Source organism: Indicator indicator, unplaced genomic scaffold, assembly GCF_027791375.1.
Source record: "Indicator indicator isolate 239-I01 unplaced genomic scaffold, UM_Iind_1.1 iindUn_scaffold_204, whole genome shotgun sequence".
Lineage (NCBI taxonomy): Eukaryota > Metazoa > Chordata > Aves > Piciformes > Indicatoridae > Indicator > Indicator indicator.
This window is the reverse complement of record NW_026539281.1, coordinates 29,562-51,229: the sequence shown is the minus strand read 5'-3', so window position 1 is coordinate 51,229 and position 21,668 is coordinate 29,562. Positions and strand designations below refer to the sequence as shown.

The window sequence follows — 21,668 nt, the reverse complement described above, 5'->3', positions numbered from 1 at the left end:
CCAGGTGGCATGAGGACACCCAGCCCATCTGCAGGCTGTGGCCATGCTGGTGCTGTGGAGTCCTGCTCTTCCTTCCCCTTCCAAAGGGGAGGATGAGGCAGCTTCAGCAGTTGAGATTGCAGCGGGGGACAGGCAGGCACAGCCCTGACCCCCCCAGACCAAAGGAGCTGCCAGAAGAGATGGGAACCCCCCCGGTGCTGAGCGAGCTGCCCACAGCAGCTGACAGAGAGGATCCCACGGCTGTGTTCTGAGGGAAAGAGGTGAGGATGGGGCCCGGCAGGGTCACCACCACCGGAGAAGCCTCGATGGCCACCGTGGAGTCGGCGCAGCGGGCGAAGCAGGGCTCACTGCAGCTGCTTGCCAGTGGGGTTGGGCCACAGGTGCCACAGGAGCGTGGAGGACAGGGCCTGAAGCAAGACATCTCTCGGTGAGGGAGGCAAAGCTGAAACACAGAGCGGAGAGGAAACGTGGATCTCAACACCACCTTGCTGCCATTCACCTCCATTTCTAGCTCCACGTCCAGGACGGGCCTGCAGCTGATCTTGTCAGCACACGCAACAGGTGCCACATCTGGCCTGCAGGCTGCATCTGAAGAACGAGGAGCAAAGAGGTGCCCAAGTGGCTGCTGATTCCACCAGGACCTCCTCCTGCATTCCCCAGAGCAACAGCACAGCTGAAGATTGACACAAAGCTCCCAGCACACATGGACTGGTGTCTCAGAAGTCATCATTTGGCCAGGGAACGTTCACAGTTTCATAGATTGCATTGGGTTGCAAAGGACCCTCAAGAGTCAGCTTGCCTAACCCCCCTGCAGTGAGCAGGGACACCACCATAGATCACCCAGGGCCATGTCTTCTGCTCATAGCACAAATTCTGGTGGGCAGAGCTCCCTGAGCCGAGCACATTGATCCCCTTCTGATCAAAAGAACCCCCCTCTTCCCAGACCTTCCCAGACACCACTATCAAAAGGGAGAGAGGTGACAGCCCTTCCACACTTCCAGTGCAGGGCCAAGCTAAGCCAGCCCAGGCATCAGCCTCAGCAGCCACCTTGGCAGCAGCTCAGCCCACAGCCAGGGATGGAGCAGGCTCAGGCTTACCTCGTTCCTCGTGGAAAGGGAGGCAAGAGAGGAGGATGCAGAGCCTGGAGCAGCTCAGGCTTTTATGCTGTGTCCCTGATGCCTGCAGGGCCACAAACATTCCTTGTGCATGAAGCATCTGAACACCTTGGAGCTGCTGCTGGTGGAGGCCCCGCTGCTGATTGAGCCCTTGCCTCTTTCATCTGAAATGGTTTGCTACTTCATACCACCTGGAGCTTTTGCTTCCACAATACTCCCAAGTCTTTCTGCTCTGAACTAGTCTCAATCCACTTATGGCCCAGCCTGATTTCATCTTTGGGATTGCCCTGACCCAGATGCAGGACCTTGGACCCACTTCACTTCATCATGTTTTCTCATGGCCACCTCTCTGGCCTGTCGAGGTGCCTCTGGTTGGCATTCCTTCCCTCTTGGAGTATCGACCACATCACTCCAGTGCTGTCATTGACAAATGTGCTGGTCATGCCCTGAATCCCATGTCCAAAGATGTTAAATCATACTAATCCTTATACAGACCCCTGAGGGACACCACTCGTTGATGGGCTCTACATAGACATCAAGGCACTGACTTCAGCTTTGACTGAAACCATTCAGGCAGTTCTGCATAACTGGCAGCTGAAGATAGTTTGGGTCCTTACAGTAACATGGTGCCAGACTCTTTTCAGTGATGCCCAGTGATAGGACAAGGGGTACAAACTGGAACCCAGGACGTTCCACCTCAACATGAGGAGAAATTTCTTTGGGGTGAGGGTGCTGGAGCCCTGGTGCAGGCTGCCCAGAGAAGGTGTGGAGTCTCCTGCTCTGGGGAGCACCTGGATGTGTTCCTGTGGGGCCTGCCCTGGGTGACTCTGCTCTGGCAGGGGGGTTGGACTCAATGATCTCCAGAGGTCCCTTCTAACCCTTACCATTCTGAGATTCTGTAAATAGTTTTATTGAGTTTTTAAAGGTCCACCACAACATCCAACATCCTGAGAGCAAGATCCCTGCGGAGATGTTGAATTATTTTGCAACCCAAACTCCGCTTGGAGGTTCAGCAACTGTAATGGATCCCTCCAAGTACAGGGCTCCTGCCTTCATTCAGCTAGTGCAGAAATGCTAACCCTGTTCCCATAATGGTTCTTCTAGGGGACTGGAATATCTCTCTCCTGGGGAAAGGTGTGTTAGTAGTAAAGGGATTTTGGGAAGTTCCTTTATTCAGGGCTTGTTTCTTACCTGGGTAGGAAAAAGATTTCCTAAGGCCCATATACTGCCACATCAAGAATGACCATTTCTTTCTCTCATTGTGAGCTTGGTGACTTTCTCCCATTTTTAATATTTCCCCATCTGTAGGCAACAAGACAGACACCTCAAGCCAGCTCTCAGCTGTTTTCAGTCCAGGGATGCAGGCTAACAATGAGAGTCATCTCTCCCTGAAGGTCACTGTAAGCATACAGGAGATAAGAGACTGACAGCTTGAGAGTTGTGCCAAAGCTCAACGGCAAGGAAGGGGCATTGTGGACTGGAGGGAAGCCACTTCTGGGCGAGAGTGAGATGCATAAGGGCCCTGCACTACCCAGGCTCTTCCACAAGTCCAGCAGACAAGGGCAGCTTCATAACAACAAAGAGTAGAACAGAGGCTCAGGCAGGTGTCTTTCAAGTGCCCTCTCCATGGGATTTCCCTTGCCAAGTTCCTTGATGAACTCTTCAGGCTCTTTTGCTTCTTCCAACACCAGATGTGTGGCATCAGCTTGGAAAGTGGAGAACCACAGAGAAAAGAGCAAAGCAGCCTGTGGGAGAGTGATCAAAGAGCTGCCTTTTATGAGGTTTTGCTGCGACCCTGGGTGCCCTGTGCAGCTGGAAGGACTTTGGAGCTGAGTCCCAGAGCTGCAGCAGGGTGGCCAAAAGACAGCTGCCCCCCGTAGTTGGCAGGATTCGAACCTGCACGGGGAAACCCCAATGGATTTCTAGTCCATCGCCTTCACCACTCGGCCACAACTACCGGTGCCAGGCTCCTGCCTGGTGGGCACTGCCCAGGAGATGGGCCCTGCTCCCAGCCACTTCCAGGGCCCAAGGATATGTGAGTGTTCAGTTTGCCCAGATGATCTCTGACCCAGTCCTCATCAACCAAGAGGTCAAGACTGCACCATCTCCTGATGCAGAACAATGCAGCCCTCTATGCATGTGCTCAGCACAAGGAGTCTGTTGTAGGCTGGAGGGAAGCCCTTTGCAGGTAGAAGTGTTTGCCACAAGGACCTTGCCTACATTCACCAGGCTCTACCATGGATCAGGTTTTGTGATCAGAGATGCCCCTGTCCCTCTCTGAAAGAGGCCCACACCCAGATTGACCTGGTTTGCTCAGAAAGTTGAACCCAGACACCTGGGTGGCCTGGTCTAGGGGAGAGGCACAGACAAAAGCTCATGGCCCTTTTTTCCTGGGACAGGGATGGGATGGCCCAGTCCATGCGCTTCCAATTACAGAGGGACATCAGATCAGTCTCCCAGAGCATGTGAGAGTTATTGCGACATGGAAGAGTTGGGAAAACCCTGAAGGCCAGGCAAACATGCTCAGGTAGGGAAGGGAGAAGATGATGGAAAAGAGTAAGTCAGCATGTGGGAGGGTGATCAAAGAGCTGCCTGTGTCCTTCCCTGGCAGAGACCCACCCCCAAACTGCCCTGTTTGGATCAGCAAGGTCAGCCCAGAGTCCAGAGGCCAGAGGCACAGGGCAGGCAGCCAAAAGCTCCTGGCTCTTTTTGCTGGGTCAAGGATGAGCTTCATTATGGAAGTTCCCATTTCAAAGGGACATCAAATCAATCTCCCAGAGCACCTGGGAGTCATCATGATGTGGAAGAGTCGGGAAAAACCCTGAGCTGCAGGCAAACATTGAGTGTCACTGCTGCTGTGGACTTCAATGGCCGTGATGGCCTGGCCTCAAGCGTGCCAGGGATACCAGAGCTCACAGCCTCATTCCTGCCACAATGCTACTTTCTTCCAGGGCATTTCCACACGTGTCAGCCCCATTCCTGAAGCACCTGGGGCTGCTCTGCCGCCTTATGCTGCTGCTGTCTAGCCACGGCACTGCCTTCTCGTGGCTGCCTCAGTGCTCTCCTGAAGAATGAAGATTAGAAGGAGTTCTGGAAATCCTTTAGGACAACAACTTCCAGCTCTGAGCAGACCAAACTTCCCAGGTACCTCAGGAAGCCCTGGGCCTTGCCATGTCTGGTTATGAACACTGCTACTGATAGAGATGTCACTGCACCGGTAGTTGTGGCTGAGTGGTGAAGGTGATGGACTAGAAATCCATTGGGGTTTTCCAATGCAGGTTCGAATCCTGCCAACTACGGGGGGCAGCTGTCTTTTGGCCACCCTGCTGCAGCTCTGGGACTCAGCTCCAAAGTCCCTCCAGCTGCACAGGGCACCCAGGGTAGCAGCAAAACCTCATAAAAGGCAGCTCTTTGATCACTCTCCCACAGGCTGCTTTGCTCTTTTCTCTGTGGTTCTCCACTTTCCAAGCTGATGCCACACATCTGGTTGGAAGAAGCAAAAGAGCCTGAAGAGTTCATCAAGGAACTTGGCAAGGGAAATCCCATGGAGAGGGCACTTGAAAGACACCTGCCTGAGCCTCTGTTCTACTCTTTGTTGTTATGAAGCTGCCCTTGTCTGCTGGACTTGTGGAAGAGCCTGGGTAGTGCAGGGCCCTTATGCATCTCACTCTCGCCCAGAAGTGGCTTCCCTCCAGTCCACAATGCCCCTTCCTTGCCGTTGAGCTTTGGCACAACTCTCAAGCTGTCAGTCTCTTATCTCCTGTATGCTTACAGTGACCCTCAGGGAGAGATGACTCTCATTGTTAGCCTGCATCCCTGGACTGAAAACAGCTGAGAGCTGGCTTGAGGTGTCTGTCTTGTTGCCTACAGATGGGGAAATATTAAAAATGGGAGAAAGTCACCAAGCTCACAATGAGAGAAAGAAATGGTCATTCTTGATGTGGCAGTATATGGGCCTTAGGAAATCTTTTTCCTACCCAGGTAAGAAACAAGCCCTGAATAAAGGAACTTCCCAAAATCCCTTTACTACTAACACACCTTTCCCCAGGAGAGAGATATTCCAGTCCCCTAGAAGAACCATTATGGGAACAGGGTTAGCATTTCTGCACTAGCTGAATGAAGGCAGGAGCCCTGTACTTGGAGGGATCCATTACAGTTGCTGAACCTCCAAGCGGAGTTTGGGTTGCAAAATAATTCAACATCTCCGCAGGGATCTTGCTCTCAGGATGTTGGATGTTGTGGTGGACCTTTAAAAACTCAATAAAACTATTTACAGAATCTCAGAATGGTAAGGGTTAGAAGGGACCTCTGGAGATCATTGAGTCCAACCCCCCTGCCAGAGCAGAGTCACCCAGGGCAGGCCCCACAGGAACACATCCAGGTGCTCCCCAGAGCAGGAGACTCCACACCTTCTCTGGGCAGCCTGCACCAGGGCTCCAGCACCCTCACCCCAAAGAAATTTCTCCTCATGTTGAGGTGGAACGTCCTGGGTTCCAGTTTGTACCCCTTGTCCTATCACTGGGCATCACTGAAAAGAGTCTGGCACCATGTTACTGTAAGGACCCAAACTATCTTCAGCTGCCAGTTATGCAGAACTGCCTGAATGGTTTCAGTCAAAGCTGAAGTCAGTGCCTTGATGTCTATGTAGAGCCCATCAACGAGTGGTGTCCCTCAGGGGTCTGTATAAGGATTAGTATGATCTTTGGACATGGGATTCAGGGCATGACCAGCACATTTGTCAATGACAGCACTGGAGTGATGTGGTCGATACTCCAAGAGGGAAGGAATGCCAACCAGAGGCACCTCGACAGGCCAGAGAGGTGGCCATGAGAAAACATGATGAAGTGAAGTGGGTCCAAGGTCCTGCATCTGGGTCAGGGCAATCCCAAAGATGAAATCAGGCTGGGCCATAAGTGGATTGAGACTAGTTCAGAGCAGAAAGACTTGGGAGTATTGTGGAAGCAAAAGCTCCAGGTGGTATGAAGTAGCAAACCATTTCAGATGAAAGAGGCAAGGGCTCAATCAGCAGCGGGGCCTCCACCAGCAGCAGCTCCAAGGTGTTCAGATGCTTCATGCACAAGGAATGTTTGTGGCCCTGCAGGCATCAGGGACACAGCATAAAAGCCTGAGCTGCTCCAGGCTCTGCATCCTCCTCTCTTGCCTCCCTTTCCACGAGGAACGAGGTAAGCCTGAGCCTGCTCCATCCCTGGCTGTGGGCTGAGCTGCTGCCAAGGTGGCTGCTGAGGCTGATGCCTGGGCTGGCTTAGCTTGGCCCTGCACTGGAAGTGTGGAAGGGCTGTCACCTCTCTCCCTTTTGATAGTGGTGTCTGGGAAGGTCTGGGAAGAGGGGGGTTCTTTTGATCAGAAGGGGATCAATGTGCTCGGCTCAGGGAGCTCTGCCCACCAGAATTTGTGCTATGAGCAGAAGACATGGCCCTGGGTGATCTATGGTGGTGTCCCTGCTCACTGCAGAGGGGTTAGGCAAGCTGACTCTTGAGGGTCCTTTGCAACCCAATGCAATCTATGAAACTGTGAACGTTCCCTGGCCAAATGATGACTTCTGAGACACCAGTCCATGTGTGCTGGGAGCTTTGTGTCAATCTTCAGCTGTGCTGTTGCTCTGGGGAATGCAGGAGGAGGTCCTGGTGGAATCAGCAGCCACTTGGGCACCTCTTTGCTCCTCGTTCTTCAGATGCAGCCTGCAGGCCAGATGTGGCACCTGTTGCGTGTGCTGACAAGATCAGCTGCAGGCCCGTCCTGGACGTGGAGCTAGAAATGGAGGTGAATGGCAGCAAGGTGGTGTTGAGATCCACGTTTCCTCTCCGCTCTGTGTTTCAGCTTTGCCTCCCTCACCGAGAGATGTCTTGCTTCAGGCCCTGTCCTCCACGCTCCTGTGGCACCTGTGGCCCAACCCCGCTGGCAAGCAGCTGCAGTGAGCCCTGCTTCGCCCGCTGCGCCGACTCCACGGTGGCCATCGAGGCTTCTCCGGTGGTGGTGACCCTGCCGGGCCCCATCCTCACCTCTTTCCCTCAGAACACAGCCGTGGGATCCTCTCTGTCAGCTGCTGTGGGCAGCTCGCTCAGCACCGGGGGGGTTCCCATCTCTTCTGGCAGCTCCTTTGGTCTGGGGGGGTCAGGGCTGTGCCTGCCTGTCCCCTGCTGCAATCTCAACTGCTGAAGCTGCCTCATCCTCCCCTTTGGAAGGGGAAGGAAGAGCAGGACTCCACAGCACCAGCATGGCCACAGCCTGCAGATGGGCTGGGTGTCCTCATGCCACCTGGCAGCAGGGACCTGTGCCCACTGCTGCCCCTCGCTGCATGGCCAGCCTGGCTGTGCCTCCTCTGGCTCTGCTTTGCTCTGAGCTCCTGGAGAAAGGGCTCCTTCTCCTCTGCTTTGCTGAACCTGCTGCTGCTGCTGCTGCTGTGGGGAGGGGGCTGGAGTTAGGGACTGCTCTTGGGGGCTGGGCTTGCCAGCAGGTAGAGCAGAACGGGGAAAGGCAAGCTCTTAGTGTGGAGCTTGTCCTTGGGAATTGGGCCATTCTCTGTGCCTCCCTGAAGCCTGCAGAAGTGTTTCTTGGTTTCTGTTCTGTGCCTCTGTGTTAGTTCCCTCTCATTAAAGACTTTGTGCAGCATAGATGGAGACTCATGGTGGATTGTGCGCCTCCTCCCTTAGTTAGCTGTCTGTTCTGTAAGGAAGAGCACAGGAAAGTTGTAGATGGAGCTCCCTGGATTTATCTCATCTGGAGATATAAGCAGCAGCCACTAGAAATCCAAAAAGCCTCAGTACAATGTCTGCATTCTTGTGACCCTGGCCTTCTGACGTTTCTAAGGTAAAGCAATATCCAGTATAGTTCCACCCCGGTCTATTGTCAATTCATCACCTCTTGTCTTATCGCTACAGGCCTTTGTAAATAGTCTCTCCCCAGTTCTCCTGGATCCCCTTCAGGTACTGGAAAGCTGCTCTATGGTCTCCCTGGAGCCTTCTCTCCTTCAGGCTGTACAGCCACAGCTCTTTCACACTGTTTTCATAGCAGAGGTACTCCAGTCCTGTAATAATTTTGGTGGCCCTCTTTTGGGCTCTCTCCATCAGGTCTATGTCCTTCCTGTGTTAAGGGCTCCCCAGCTTGACACAGCCCTGCAGGTGAAGTCTCCCTGGAGCAGAGCAGAGAGGATCCTCTCTCTCCATCTCTGGCCACACTACTTTGGATGAAGCCCAGGCTGCCATTGGCCCTCCCGGCTGCCAGTGCCCATTGCTGGCTCATGTCCAGCTTCTCCTCCACCAGCACCGATTGGGGTTTCCCTTTGCAGGTTTGAATCCTGCCAGCTATGGGGTGCATTTTCCTTTTGGCTTCCCTTCAGCTGACGATGCTGCAGGTTCCATAGGGTACCTGGTACCTAGGGAGACAGCAGCACTCCCTTACCTGCTGCATTTGTCCTTACATCCCCCTAAAATTCCTGGATGAAGGCAATTTGACAAGGTAGGCAGTTTGGGAGAACAGAGCAGAGCTAAGTATGAGCCATGAAAAGAGTTGCACTGTTCTTGGTTCTTGAACAGAATTTAAGAACCATATCTTCCCTGACATCCCAGGCAGGACAGCCACCACCAGCTGTCTCACACCTGAAACTGCAGCAGGTCATCTCCACAGACAGTTGCACAGCATGGGCCTCAGTGCTAACGAAGAAAGGAAGATACCTCCAGGGTCTGAGAATCTTGCCAATATTCACGTAGTGCACCCCTTTTTAGGTGTCATGAATGCAGACTATTCTCAAGGTCTCTGCCAGAATGCTGGGCACTCACCTCTGAGTTTCTGCAGTGGAATCCTCAGGGGTGTCTGATGCTTCCACCCAGGCAGACCTGGTAAGGAAAGTGGCTTCAGTATAGACAGAAGGCCCAAACAGATGTCCTGAGCCTTCTCTCAGAAATAAGGGAGGTACCTGCATGAGTTGTACCTGGATTGATGATCGTCAGGAGGGCAAGTTGCAGGAAACAGTTAAAAGGATTCAAAGGATTAGTTAAACAGAAACAGTTAAAAATATGGGAAGAGGGGAGTCTGGGACAAGCACATTGCTCCAGAGTCACGTCCCCAGTTATAGACAACACAGAAAATGAGCTGCCTTGGACCCTGGTAACCCACAAAACCATGGCTCAGCCAGAGTCTCCACCCTCCAGCCTTACAACCAGGGACAGATAGGAAGCAATAACAACTATGAACCACCCTGGCCAAGGTGCGCAAGGAGTAACTGTACCAGCAGCACACAATGGGCATGGCAAAGAGAAACGATGTGCCAGCAGTGGGTGACTCTCTGCTAGAGGGCATCAAGGTGCACACCTGTCAGCCTCACAGGGAGTGATGGGCACTGTGCTGCCTTCCAGGGGCTAAGGTTGGCAGTGGTGCTGAGCTCTGTTACTCTTTCATGTGGGCACAAATGACACCGCAACCTAAAACCTGGGCAGAATCAAAAAAGTAGTCTGGGGTAACAAGTGAAAAATGTTGGGGCCTAAGTCATCTTTACCTCTACTTTACCAGCTGGAGACATAGGGGCAGCCAGAAATGGGTGTATCACACATATCACGCTCTGGCTATGTGGCTGGCACCATGGGGGGTTTGGAGTTTCCAACAATGAGACATTCTTTGCTGGCCATTCCATTAGACAGGGTTGGAATCCATCTACCTAAGAGGGGCAAGAGGATCTTTGGCAAGCTGGCCAACTTAGTTAAACAGGCTTTAAACTGAAGAACTCATAGGCTGGGAGCCAAAATGGTAATACTCAAGCAACAAGGTGCCCCCCACTCTGGGATGTCCTCCAGCAGCTGCACACCCAACTGGAGCAAAGAGAAAGTCCCCATGCAGGGTTATGGGCAGCAGAAGGGGAAAGCAAAGCTCTTGCTCTTCCCACAGAAGGCCCGGTGCCAGGGTTCCAGGGAGGCATATTTCCTGCTCAGGGAGGGGGATACAGGATGGGCAAAAGGAAAAATGCTAAGCACTGGTGGTGCAGGGAGCACCAGACACGGCTGTGGGAGGTCCTATATACAGTAGTGGGGGGAGCAGAGTGGCGCAGCGGAAGCGTGCTGGGCCCATAACCCAGAGGTCGATGGATCGAAACCATCCTCTGCTAGCTGTACTTTTGCTCTGCTCCTCTCCCAGCAGTTTCAACCTGCCCTGCTCCTGCTTTCTCAGCACTTGTGGCCATGGCCCTCCTCTTCCCTCACACCATCTTCTCTGCCACTGACACCTTCTTTTCCTTTTGCCTTCTTAGCAGACACTGCTCCGAAAATCACCTTCAGCAAGGCAGATAAGTGGCTGTGGAGCACAGATACAGCTCCTTCTACAGCCACATGGATGTCCTGGGAACATTGGTGGTTCTCCCTTCCCATCAGGCAGCTCAGTCCCTAGATTCCCAGATGCAGGCAAGGACCTCCATGAATCTGCAGCTGGGAAGGACAGGGATGGTGCTATTCTGGGAATCAGCTTGACCATCTGGGAGTTTGCTGCATCCAAGTCTGTCTGTTGAGATGCCACTAACAGGTCCAGCTGGGAGTAGGGCCAAGCAGGTGTTCCCCAAGGGTCAGCTAAGAAGTCAGAAGGAGAAAAGATGAACCTAGGTCAGGGGCAAGGAAAGGTGCTCTTTTATTTCTCTTTCTCATTAGATGAATCTGTGTGCTGTGTTATACCCATCCTGGATGGGGCTGAAAGAACCCAGCCCCCAGGTGGACAAAAGAAACTTAATCCGGGGGGCAGACTTGGCTCCTCCCCTGCCAGAAGAAGCGGGGTCCCCTGACTCGAAAGTGGTCTATTCCACTCCCCCTTCCTGTCCAGCAAGCCTATGAAAAAGGCGGACAGCACGCTGCTTGCTCTCTCTCCTGTCTCGTCTGCTTGAAAGAACACTGCTGCTGCCACTCCTCCTGCACCGACCACGTGGCTGGGGCCTACTTTCTTCCCACTGAATCCACTGGCATCCAGGGGAATATAAGGCCATCCAGGCTTGGTTTTGTATATTTTCCCATTTACCCTCATCCCTCACCTCTGTGAACCCTCTCTGTTACTGATATATATACTTTTTTTCCTTTTTGTAAAAAAGAAAATCTACTTCTTCTACTTCCAAACCGATTTCAGAGTCTTTCTTTCATGAATTTACTTCCCCTCTCCCCTACCCTTTTTTTTTTTCTCTTTTCCTCTCTCTCCACCTTGCTGGGAGAAAGGGAGAGGGGCGGGGGAGGAATCTCAATCTGTTATCATTTGAGCTCCTGAACTCCAGTCAGAGCTCACACCACCACAATCTGTTTTAATTGGCCTCAGATTACTTTTCCCCAGGCAAATCCCATTTGCCCAGCCCAGCTTTTGCTAAGCCATGTCAGCTTGTTTATCCTGAGCCATGAGTTACTGATCCATCTTTCAGTGGCCTGCAACCCACTGAAGGTGGAGCAAGGAGTGAGCAGCTGAGTGGCTCACATCATCACAGCACCACACAGACCAAGGCACAGCCAGTGCACTGTGGGTACTGCACAGGGCACTGTGCAGTGCATGCACAGCTGGCAGAGGAAGGAGTAGCAGCAGCAGCCTCAGGAGGCCGAGCAGCTGAAGATGCTGCAGTTGGTTTGCAGTCTTATTGGGAGCCCTGGCTTCCAGTGCCCCTCCTAACAGGCTCTTTTCTCTTGGCTTCCTCCCCTTTGCCTTGCCCCTCTGGGCACTGTGCTCTCCAGACTGTGCTGGAGCTCTTGCTGCCGGGCAGACACACCACCACTAGTGGGCGGGCTGATGAGAAGAAAGATGGGTGGAGATTCTCTGGGCAGTTCCCCTTGCCCGCTCATCCCTGCAAAGCTCACATTCTGCAGGCCTCTCACACCAATGTCCTCTCCCTGGACATCCTTCACAGAAGGATTCATTCACAGAATCCTCTCTCCCTGCTGCCACTTTACCTCCCAAGAACCCTTCTGTGTGGAAGGCATTCCACGGAGTCAGAGAGTGCATCCTCCCGCTTCAATCAGCCTCACACCAGCTGATCAAGTTTTGCCCTTTTGGGACATAAAAAACCTTGTGAGCAGCCATTCCACAGCCTCTCTGCACCCCTGCTCCTGCCATTGGCACTATCAGGGTGATCACTTTTGTGCTTGGAGTCAGCCACACGGGACCTGTTCAATTATTTGCCATAGCTCTCACCCGCCAGCTGCTGCAGCAACCTCCTTGTAGGCACTGGGAGGCTCCTATCAGATCTCTGCTAAGCTTTCTCCCCGGCTCCAATCTCAGCAAGCCTTGGGTCCTCAGGTTCTGCTCACAAGGTCAGAGCCTGTGATGACTGAGGGAGATCATGAAGGAGCTAGGTTAGTTCAGCCTGGAGAAGGGAAGGTGAGGGGGCTTCTCTGGTGCGAAGGTGGCTCTCTAGCTCACCAAGAGCTGTCTTCAGTCAGAAAGACTTCAGGAATGTGGGACCTAGGAGTGGCCTGTGTGAGCCAACCTGGTGTGAGCTGCAGCTGCCAGATGCCAGGGAGCTCTTGGTGATCTCTGTCTGCCCACTGCAGCTGATAAAGAGGCACAAAGTGCAACCAGAAGTAAGGCTGGAGATTAGTAGCTGCTTAGAATGAGCTAGAAGGTGAGAAAGAGCAGAGGCAAAGCTTTACCCAGGCAGATGGAGAGGTTGTCCACCATGGGGGTGAAGGGGGCCAACAGCAGGAGGGAACACAATTGTGAACATGAAACCAGCAATCTGAGTGCCATGACTACTGTGTGAGGTGCTGAAGAGGCTGGAGCAAACTGTGTTCCAGGAGGTCCCATGGTGTAATGGTGAGCACTCTGGACTCTGAATCCAGCAATCTGAGTTCAAATCTCAGTGGGACCTGAAACTTTTGACTCTTCCCAGGCTGTGGTCAGCATGCTTTACTTTAACAGCTTTGCTGGTGGCTCAATCCTTCAATGTACTCCAATCTTACTTTCCTCTGTTCCCACCCATGGGAATGATGTCAGTGACCCCTCTTATGCCATGTGATCACCAAACCTCTGCAGCTTCCTTGAGCACTGGTCCCTGGCCTCTCTCTGCTCCATTTTGCTTGAGGGCTACTCCAGGTTGAGGAGACCCAGCAGTGGCTCAGACAATCACGCAACAACAGATCACACATCCAGCCCTAACTCAAAGCAGGATCCTTAGGAGAGGAGGCTGTTCTGGGACTTTTCTGTCTGGTCAGATGTTGGATAACTCCAAGGATGGAGATTCTACAACACTACCTGGAAAAATGTTTCCTATATTTGAAAACCCACAAAGTAAGAGAGGGTTCCAGGGCACTGAAATAACTTGTGTTGTGACCTCTCTCCCCTGCTTCTTGTTCCCACAGTTTCTTATATTTTCTATTTTGTGTCCCCATTTATTTTATTTCTCTGGTATCACTTCAAGCAACACAAATCACCATGAGTCTCCATCTATGCTGCACAAAGTCTTTAATGAGAGGGAACTAACACAGAGGCACAGAACAGAAACCAAGAAACACTTCTGCAGGCTTCAGGGAGGCACAGAGAATGGCCCAATTCCCAAGGACAAGCTCCACACTAAGAGCTTGCCTTTCCCCGTTCTGCTCTACCTGCTGGCAAGCCCAGCCCCCAAGAGCAGTCCCTAACTCCAGCCCCCTCCCCACAGCAGCAGCAGCAGCAGCAGGTTCAGCAAAGCAGAGGAGAAGGAGCCCTTTCTCCAGGAGCTCAGAGCAAAGCAGAGCCAGAGGAGGCACAGCCAGGCTGGCCATGCAGCGAGGGGCAGCAATGGGCACAGGTCCCTGCTGCCAGGTGGCATGAGGACACCCAGCCCATCTGCAGGCTGTGGCCATGCTGGTGCTGTGGAGTCCTGCTCTTCCTTCCCCTTCCAAAGGGGAGGATGAGGCAGCTTCAGCAGTTGAGATTGCAGCGGGGGACAGGCAGGCACAGCCCTGACCCCCCCAGACCAAAGGAGCTGCCAGAAGAGATGGGAACCCCCCCGGTGCTGAGCGAGCTGCCCACAGCAGCTGACAGAGAGGATCCCACGGCTGTGTTCTGAGGGAAAGAGGTGAGGATGGGGCCCGGCAGGGTCACCACCACCGGAGAAGCCTCGATGGCCACCGTGGAGTCGGCGCAGCGGGCGAAGCAGGGCTCACTGCAGCTGCTTGCCAGTGGGGTTGGGCCACAGGTGCCACAGGAGCGTGGAGGACAGGGCCTGAAGCAAGACATCTCTCGGTGAGGGAGGCAAAGCTGAAACACAGAGCAGAGAGGAAACATGGATCTCAACACCACCTTGCTGTCATTCACCTCCATTTCTTCTAGTGAAGATTGACACAATGCTCCCAGCATGCATGGGCTGGGCTGGGCAGGTGTCTCAGTAATCACCTTCAGTTATAGCACAGCCTGCAGCTGCAGCTCCCACAACCCTCATAGTTCAAGTTACAAAACACAGGAAGGTTGATCCTCTTTTGGGACAGGACCCTATGCAGTAGATTGAAAGCACCTACCAGAGGACTGATCATAACCCATCTGCAGGACAAACATATCTGCACTGAATGGACTTGGTGATTTCCATTGAGAGAATCTGCTGCAGGCCCAAATTCAAGCTGAGGCAGCCCAAGCACCAATCTCAGCAGCCACCTTGGCAGCAGCTCAGCCCACAGCCAGGGATGGCGCAGGCTCAGGCTTACCTCGTTTCTTGTGGAAAGGGAAGCAAGAGAGGAGGATGCAGAGCCTGGAGCAGCTCAGGCTTTTATGCTGTGTCCCTGATGCCTGCAGGGCCACAAACATTCCTTGTGCATGAAGCATCTGAACACCTTGGAGCCGCTACTGACGGAGGTCCCGCTGCTGACCGAGCCCTCGCCTCTTTCATATGAAATGTTTTGTTTCCACTTCATACTGCCTAGAATTATAGCATGAAGCATAGAATGGCTTGATAATTGGAATGGACCTTAAAGATCACCTGTCCTGCTGTAGGTAGGGACATCTTCTACTTGATTAGGCTACTAAAAATGTTCTTAAAACCTGGCCTTGAACATTCCTGGGGAGGGGGCATCCACAGCTTCTCTGGATGAAGTGTTCCAGTGCCTCACCACCATCACAGCAGGGTATTTCTTCCCAATATCTAATATCAGTCTTCCCTCTTTCAGTTTGTGACTAGTAGGCCTTGTCCTGTCATTGCAGACCCTGATAAAGGGAGTGGTACAGTTTCTTTCCTCTTACTTTGCTATCCCACACACCTGAGGAAACTCTTCTGTTATTGTCGTGTCCTTGGCCCATTCATTTCCAGCTGTGCCTTGGCTTTCCTGATCCCCTTCTTGCACGCCCAGCGCATTTCCCTACAATCTCTCCAGGATGTGCATTGCTGCTTACACTGCCAATGATGTTTGGTTTGGTGTCTCAGTTTGGCTAGGACTTCATCAAGGTGGCCTCCTGACTCCCTGGCCTGAGTTTTTCATGACAGGATTGAAAGCTCTTGTGCTCTAAGAAAAATGTCTTTCAGTGTGTAACAGTGTGAGCTGAAATCCCCTCACACCGACAATAACCAGGCTAGCTCAGTCTGGAAGCAAATGAAAGCTGTATTTAGAAGCAAATCTACAATCTATGGTGAAATGCAATGTATGTACACTAATGCATGCAGCATGGGTAACAAACAAGAGGAGCTGGAAGCCTTGGTACAGAAGGAAAACTATGATGTTTTTGCCATCACAGAAATGTGGTGGGATGACTCTTACAACTGGAGTGCTGTAATCAAGGGCTACAGACTCTTCAGAAGAGACAGGAGAGGGAGAAGGGGTGGAGAAGGTGGCCCTGTATAGTAGGGAGACTCTGGACGTCATGGAGGTTGAGACTACAGATGATCAGGTTAGTACCTATGGGTAAGAATTAGGGGGAAGGCCAACAAGCCTGACATCCTGGTTGGAGTCTGTTATAGACCACCTAATAAGGAAGAAGAGGTTGATTTAATTTTCTTCAAGCAGCTGGAGGCTGCCTCAAGACCACTTGCCCTTGTTCTTGTGACCTGCCAGACATCTGCTGGGAATTGAACACTCCAGAGAAGAGGCAGTCTAGAAAGTTCCTGGAGTGTATGGAGGATAGCTTCTTATCCCAGCTGGTTCGTGAGCCTACCAGGGGTTCAACACTGCTCGACTTGCTGTTTACAACTAGAGAAGAGCTGGTGGGAGATGTGGTGGTGGGAGGCTGCCTGGGGGTCCAGTGACCACGAAATAATTGAGTTTTCAATATATGGTGAAACCAGGAGGGGCAGCACCAAAACCTCCACCCTGGACTGCTGAAGGGCAGACTTTGGCTTATTCAAGGAACTAACTCGGAAAGTTCCTTGGGAAACTGCCCTTAAAAACAAAGGGATCCAGGAGGGCTGGACTTCAAGAAAGAACTCTTGAAGGTGCAGGCACAGGCTGTGCCCATGTGCCAGAAGAGGAGCCGACGAGGGAGACAGCTGGTCTGGATAAGCAAGGAGCTTCTAAAGGAATTAAAGGAAAAAAAGAGGGGGTATCACCTTTGGAAAAAAGGGGAGGTATCCCAGGATGAGTTTAAGGATGTTGCTAAGTCTTGTAGGAAAACATTAGAGAGACAGAATCCCATTTAGAACTTAGACTGGCCACTGCTGTAAAGGAGAATAAAAAATATTTCTACAAATATATTAATGGCAAAAGAAGAGGCAAGGACAACCTCCACTCCTTATTGGATGTGGAGGAAATATAGGAACAAAAGATGAGGATGAGGCAGAGGTACTTAACACCTTCTTTGCCTCAGTCTTCAATAGTGGGACAGGCTGTCTTCAGGACAACTGGCCTCCTGAACTGGCAGATGGAGTCGGGGACCAGTATAGTCCTCCTGTAATCCAGGTGGAAGCGGAAAGTGACCTGCTGACTCACTTGGATCCTCACAAGTCCATGGGACCGGATGGAAACAATCCTAGGGTGCTGAGAGAGCTGTCAGATGAGCTGGCCAAGCCACTCTCCATCATTTATCAGCAGTCCTGGCTCACAGGTGAGGTCCCTGATGACTGGAAGCTGACCAAGGCGATGCCCATCCACAAAAGGGGCCTGCAAGAGGAACCAGAAAATTCCAGACCTGTGAGCCTGACCTCAGTGCCAGGCAAGGTTATGGAACAGGTCATCCTGAGTACAATCACACAGAACCTACAGCATGGATTTAGGAGGGGCAGGTCCTGCCTGACCAACCTGATCTGCTTTTATGATCAGGTTACTGCCTGGTGAATGTGGGGCAGGTTGTGGATGCAGTCTACCTGGACTTCAGCAAAGCCTTTGACACTGTCTGCCACAAGAAGATCCTGGCAAAACTGGTAGCTCGTGGTTTGGACAGATTCACTCTGAACTGGCTGGAGGGCCAGGCCCAGAGAGTGGTGGTGAACAGTGTCACATCCAGTTGGCAGCCTAGTGGTGTCCCCCAGGGATCAGTCCTGGGCCCCATCCTATTCAATATCTTTATTGATCTGGATGAGGGGATTGAGTCCATCATCAGTAGGTTTGAAGATGACACCAAGTTAGGAGCAGGTGGTGATCTGTTGGAGGGTAGAAGGGCCCTGCAGAGGGACCTGGACAGACTGGATGGGTGGGCAGAGGCCAATGGGATGAGATTGAACAAGGCTAAGTGCAGGGTTCTACACTTTGGCCACAACAACCCCAAGCAGCACTACAGGCTGGGGACAGAGTGGCTGGAGAGCAGCCAGACAGAAAGGGACCTGGGGGTGCTGGTTGCTAGTAGGCTGAACATGAGCCAGCAGTGTGCCCAGGCAGCCAGGAGAGCCAATGGCATCCTGGCCTGGATCAGGAATAGTGTAGCCAGCAGGACAAGGGAGGTTATTCTTTCCCTGTACTCAGCACTGCTCAGGCCACACCTTGAGTCCTGTGTCCAGTTCTGGGCTCCTCAATTCAAGAGAGATGCTGAGGTACTGGAACATGTCCAGAGAAGGGCAACGACGCTGGGGAGGATCCTGGAACACAAACCCTATGAGGAGAGGCTGAGGGAGCTGGGGGTGTTTAGCCTGAAGAAGAGGAGGCTCAGGGGTAACCTCATTGCTGTCTACAACTGCCTGAAGGGAGGTTGTAGGCAGGTGGGGGTTGGTCTCTTCTCCCAGGCAACCAGCACCAGAACAAGAGGACACAGTCTTAAGCTGTGCCAGGGGAGGTATAGGCTGGGTATTAGGAGGAAGTTCTTCACAGAGAGGGTGACTGCCCATTGGAATGGGTTGCCTGGGGGAGTGGTGGAGTCACCATCACTGGAGATGTTCAAGAGAAGCCTGGATGAGGCACTTAGTGCCATGGTCTAGTTGATTGCTTAGAGCTGGGTGATCAGTTGGACTGGATGATCTTGGAGGTCTCTTCTAACCTGGTTGATTCTATGATTCTATGATTATGTACAAATATACACAATCACATTTACAAATATATACAATCAACAGAAAAGTACAACCAAGCTCCATTTGCTTCCCCTGAGGGGACCTCCCAAGGGGCCTCCCCCCCAGCCCCCTTGGCAGAAGGCAGAGAGTTAAAAAGCAGAGAAGCTGTTAAACTTAGCTTGACAAGGTCAGTGTGTTATCTTCAGCCAGAAGAGAAGAAGCAGCAGCCAGACAGAAGCCCAGCAAGTTACAAACTCAGACTCAACTGCCCCAACTTTGTTTTGAGTACTGGTTCTTAAACATTTCTCTCTCTCTCCAATGGAAGTATTTAGAACAATCATTATTTTGCTTTCTTACACCCAGTAGTGGCTTATTTGCGTTCTGCTTGAACTTTGCAAAGAAAAATTAAAGACAGTTTTAAACCATCACACAGTATCATCCTGCAAGGGCTTGTAATGATAGGACAAGAGGAAATGGATTTAAGCTTCATGAGGGTGGATTTAAACTGGGCATTAGAAAGAAATTCTTTGCAGTAAGGGTAACAAGACACCAAAACAGGTGGCCTAGTTTTGTCATGTATGCCACCTCCCTGGAGGTGTTCACAGCCAAGTTGGATGAGGCCTTAAGCAACCTGGTCTAGTGGGAGGGGGGTGGAACTAGATGATTTTACTTTCCAGCACAAAGCCTTCTTCGAATCTATGAATCTCCCAACTCTCCTGTGCTCCTTTACCTCCAAGGGTAGTTTCCCCAAAGATGTGAGAGTCATTGTGATGTGGAAGAGCTGGGAAAACCCTGAATGCCAGACAACCAGGAGTCATTGTGCTGTGGACACTGTGTCCTGGCCTCAGGGGTGTCAGGGATACCAAAGCTCACAGCCCCAAATTGCCTCTTTCTTCCAATGCATTTCCACACCCTGGCACCAATCCTGAAACACCTGGGACTGGATCTGCTCCCTTCCAAGGCATTTCCTTCTGGTGGCTGCTCAAGGGCTCATCTGACTCTCTGCAGCACACAAAAAATGATGTTTTGAAGGCAGCTGTGTAGGCCTCTATTCCAATCCATTGCTCTGAGCAACCCAAACTTCCCAGTCACCTCAGCAGCCTCAGCAGTTACCTCTAAAGCTTTTCCTGTCACCCTGTGAGCACTGCCACTGCCACAGAGGTCACAGTCTTTCGGGCAGCTCATCCAGAGCTGCTCTGTGTGCCCTATCCCTTATTTTCCCAAAAGGAGAGCTGGTGTTTGCTTGCTGCAACTTGTGAGTGCTGCCTTTTGCACTTTTGCAGGGTACCTCCAGCAGAGAGGTCACCTTCTCTCAGACAGCTCATCCAGAGGCATCTCCACTACCATGTCGCTTGGTAGCTTGTCCAGACCCTCTTGCTTCTTCCAACCACACGAGTAGGCTCAGCTTGGGAAGAGAATAGAGCAAAGCAGCATGTAGGAGGGTGATCAAAGAGCTGCCTGTGTCCTTCCCTGGCAGAGACCCACCCCCAAACTGCCCTGTTTGGATCAGCAAGGTCAGCCCAGAGTCTAGAGGCCAGAGGCACAGGGCAGGCAGCCAAAAGCTCCTGGCTCTTTTTGCTGGGTCAAGGATGAGCTTCATTATGGAAGTTCCCATTTCAAAGGGACATCAAATCAATCTCCCAGAGCACCTGGGAGTCATCGTGATGTGGAAGAGTTGGGAAAAACCCTGAGCTGCAGGCAAACATTGAGTGTCACTGCTGCTGTGGACTTCAATGGCCGTGGTGGCCTGGCCTCAAGCGTGCCAGGGATACCAGAGCTCACAGCCTCATTCCTGCCACAATGCTACTTTCTTCCAGGGCATTTCCACACGTGTCAGCCCCATTTCTGAAGCACCTGGGGCTGCTCTGCCGCCTTATGCTGCTGCTGTCTTCCTTTAGCCCTGGTGTCAGTTTCAAGGAGATCCCACACAAAGTTTTATCTTTTAGACATTTTGGGTCCAGCCCTCCTTTTACCTATCCTGTATCCCTCAAGATTCAAAATTTGCCCAGGTCATGACTGCTGCTGCAAGGCTGCCTTCACTCTGACCTGCTCTGCTAAGTTTTTCTGCACTAGTAGACAAGAGGTCCAGCAGTGCCTCTTCTCTGCTTGAGTTGTCCCTCTTCCTTGCAGGAAGTTGTCCTCACTGCACTCCACCACTTCCCTGGACTCCTTGCACTTTGCTGTGCCCCTTTCCCAGCAGATGTTCCGGGTCTTCCTGTCAGGATCAGAATCCAGCAAATGTCCTGCTTCAGAACACCAATTCCTTCTGGAGTCTCATGTGTGTGCAGCACAATTTTAAGTGGGTTTGAGTCACAAGGATTGCCTTTGTCACATTGCCCTCTTCATGGACAGCAGCCACAGTGAAACTGGGCCAGGAAGGGCCTTTCAAGCCAGCCCTCAAGTGCTTCCCATGCAGGCATTCAGGTGGACACTGAGATACATTTCTCCCCATGGGTCATTGTAGGCACACAGGACACAGTGAGTAAGTTCAGGCAGAAGGTCAAGACTGCACCATCTCCTGATGCAGAGCAATGCAGCCCTCTGTGCATGTGCTCAGCACAAGGTGTCCCTTCTTTTCCCAAAAGGAGAGTTGGTGTTTGCTTGCTGCAACTTTGAGTGCCACCTTTTGCCCCTTTTGCAGTGCACCTCTCAGGAGAGTCTGGCTCCATTCCTTCCATAACCTCCTTCAGCTGGTGGGAGACAGCAGTGCCACACAGTCCACCCCACCTCACACATCTATGCCAGGATCCACAAACCTACTTCCCTTGACCTTTCTCCGTCCCTATGCCCTGTGCTCCAGCCTTCCCTTCTGCCTGCTCCTCTGCCACTTTCGCTGCATGAGAAATCATCACCAGCTCTCTTGTCCCTGGGACACAAAATGAAGCACACTGATCCACACTGTCTCCTCTGCAGTGCCAAGGGCAGGGCAATGACCCTTTCCCTCCATTTTCGTCGAAGGATCTTTCAAGATGTCCCACTCCAACCATGTATTCACCTGAACAGTGTCTTGAGGTCTGGCCTCCACTCTACCAGTTGAGCCTCCTAGGCCCACAAGTAGGTCACCAGAAGATGAGTGTGATGTTGGCAGCACTGGTGAGCAGATCCCAGTGCTATGGAGAGAGTGATGTTGGCAGCACTGGTGAGCAGATCCCAGTGCTATGGAGGGACTGAGGTCTGGAGGTGGATGTGAAGGATTTGTGATCAAAGAGCTGCCT

The 21,668-nt window shown here is 52.2% G+C and overlaps 1 protein-coding gene and 4 non-coding genes across 5 annotated transcripts; 3 read left to right on the top strand and 2 right to left on the bottom strand.

The window, feature by feature from the left end:
* Positions 1-2,990: 2,990 nt before the first annotated feature.
* TRNAS-AGA (transfer RNA serine (anticodon AGA)) lies at positions 2,991-3,072 on the bottom strand. The gene has a single exon. It is a non-coding gene; the product is annotated as a tRNA-Ser (tRNA).
* Positions 3,073-4,332: 1,260 nt separating this feature from the next.
* Positions 4,333-4,414, top strand: TRNAS-AGA (transfer RNA serine (anticodon AGA)). Its single transcript has one exon. It is a non-coding gene; the product is annotated as a tRNA-Ser (tRNA).
* Positions 4,415-10,158: 5,744 nt separating this feature from the next.
* Positions 10,159-10,230, top strand: TRNAM-CAU (transfer RNA methionine (anticodon CAU)). The gene has a single exon. It is a non-coding gene; the product is annotated as a tRNA-Met (tRNA).
* A 2,646-nt stretch (positions 10,231-12,876) lies between these two features.
* TRNAQ-CUG (transfer RNA glutamine (anticodon CUG)) lies at positions 12,877-12,948 on the top strand. Its single transcript has one exon. It is a non-coding gene; the product is annotated as a tRNA-Gln (tRNA).
* Positions 12,949-13,979: 1,031 nt separating this feature from the next.
* Positions 13,980-14,297, bottom strand: LOC128980460 (beta-keratin-related protein-like). The gene has a single exon (XM_054398934.1). It carries the CDS (start codon positions 14,295-14,297, stop codon positions 13,980-13,982), a length of 318 nt encoding a protein of 105 aa, XP_054254909.1.
* Between the last annotated feature and the right edge of the window lie 7,371 nt (positions 14,298-21,668).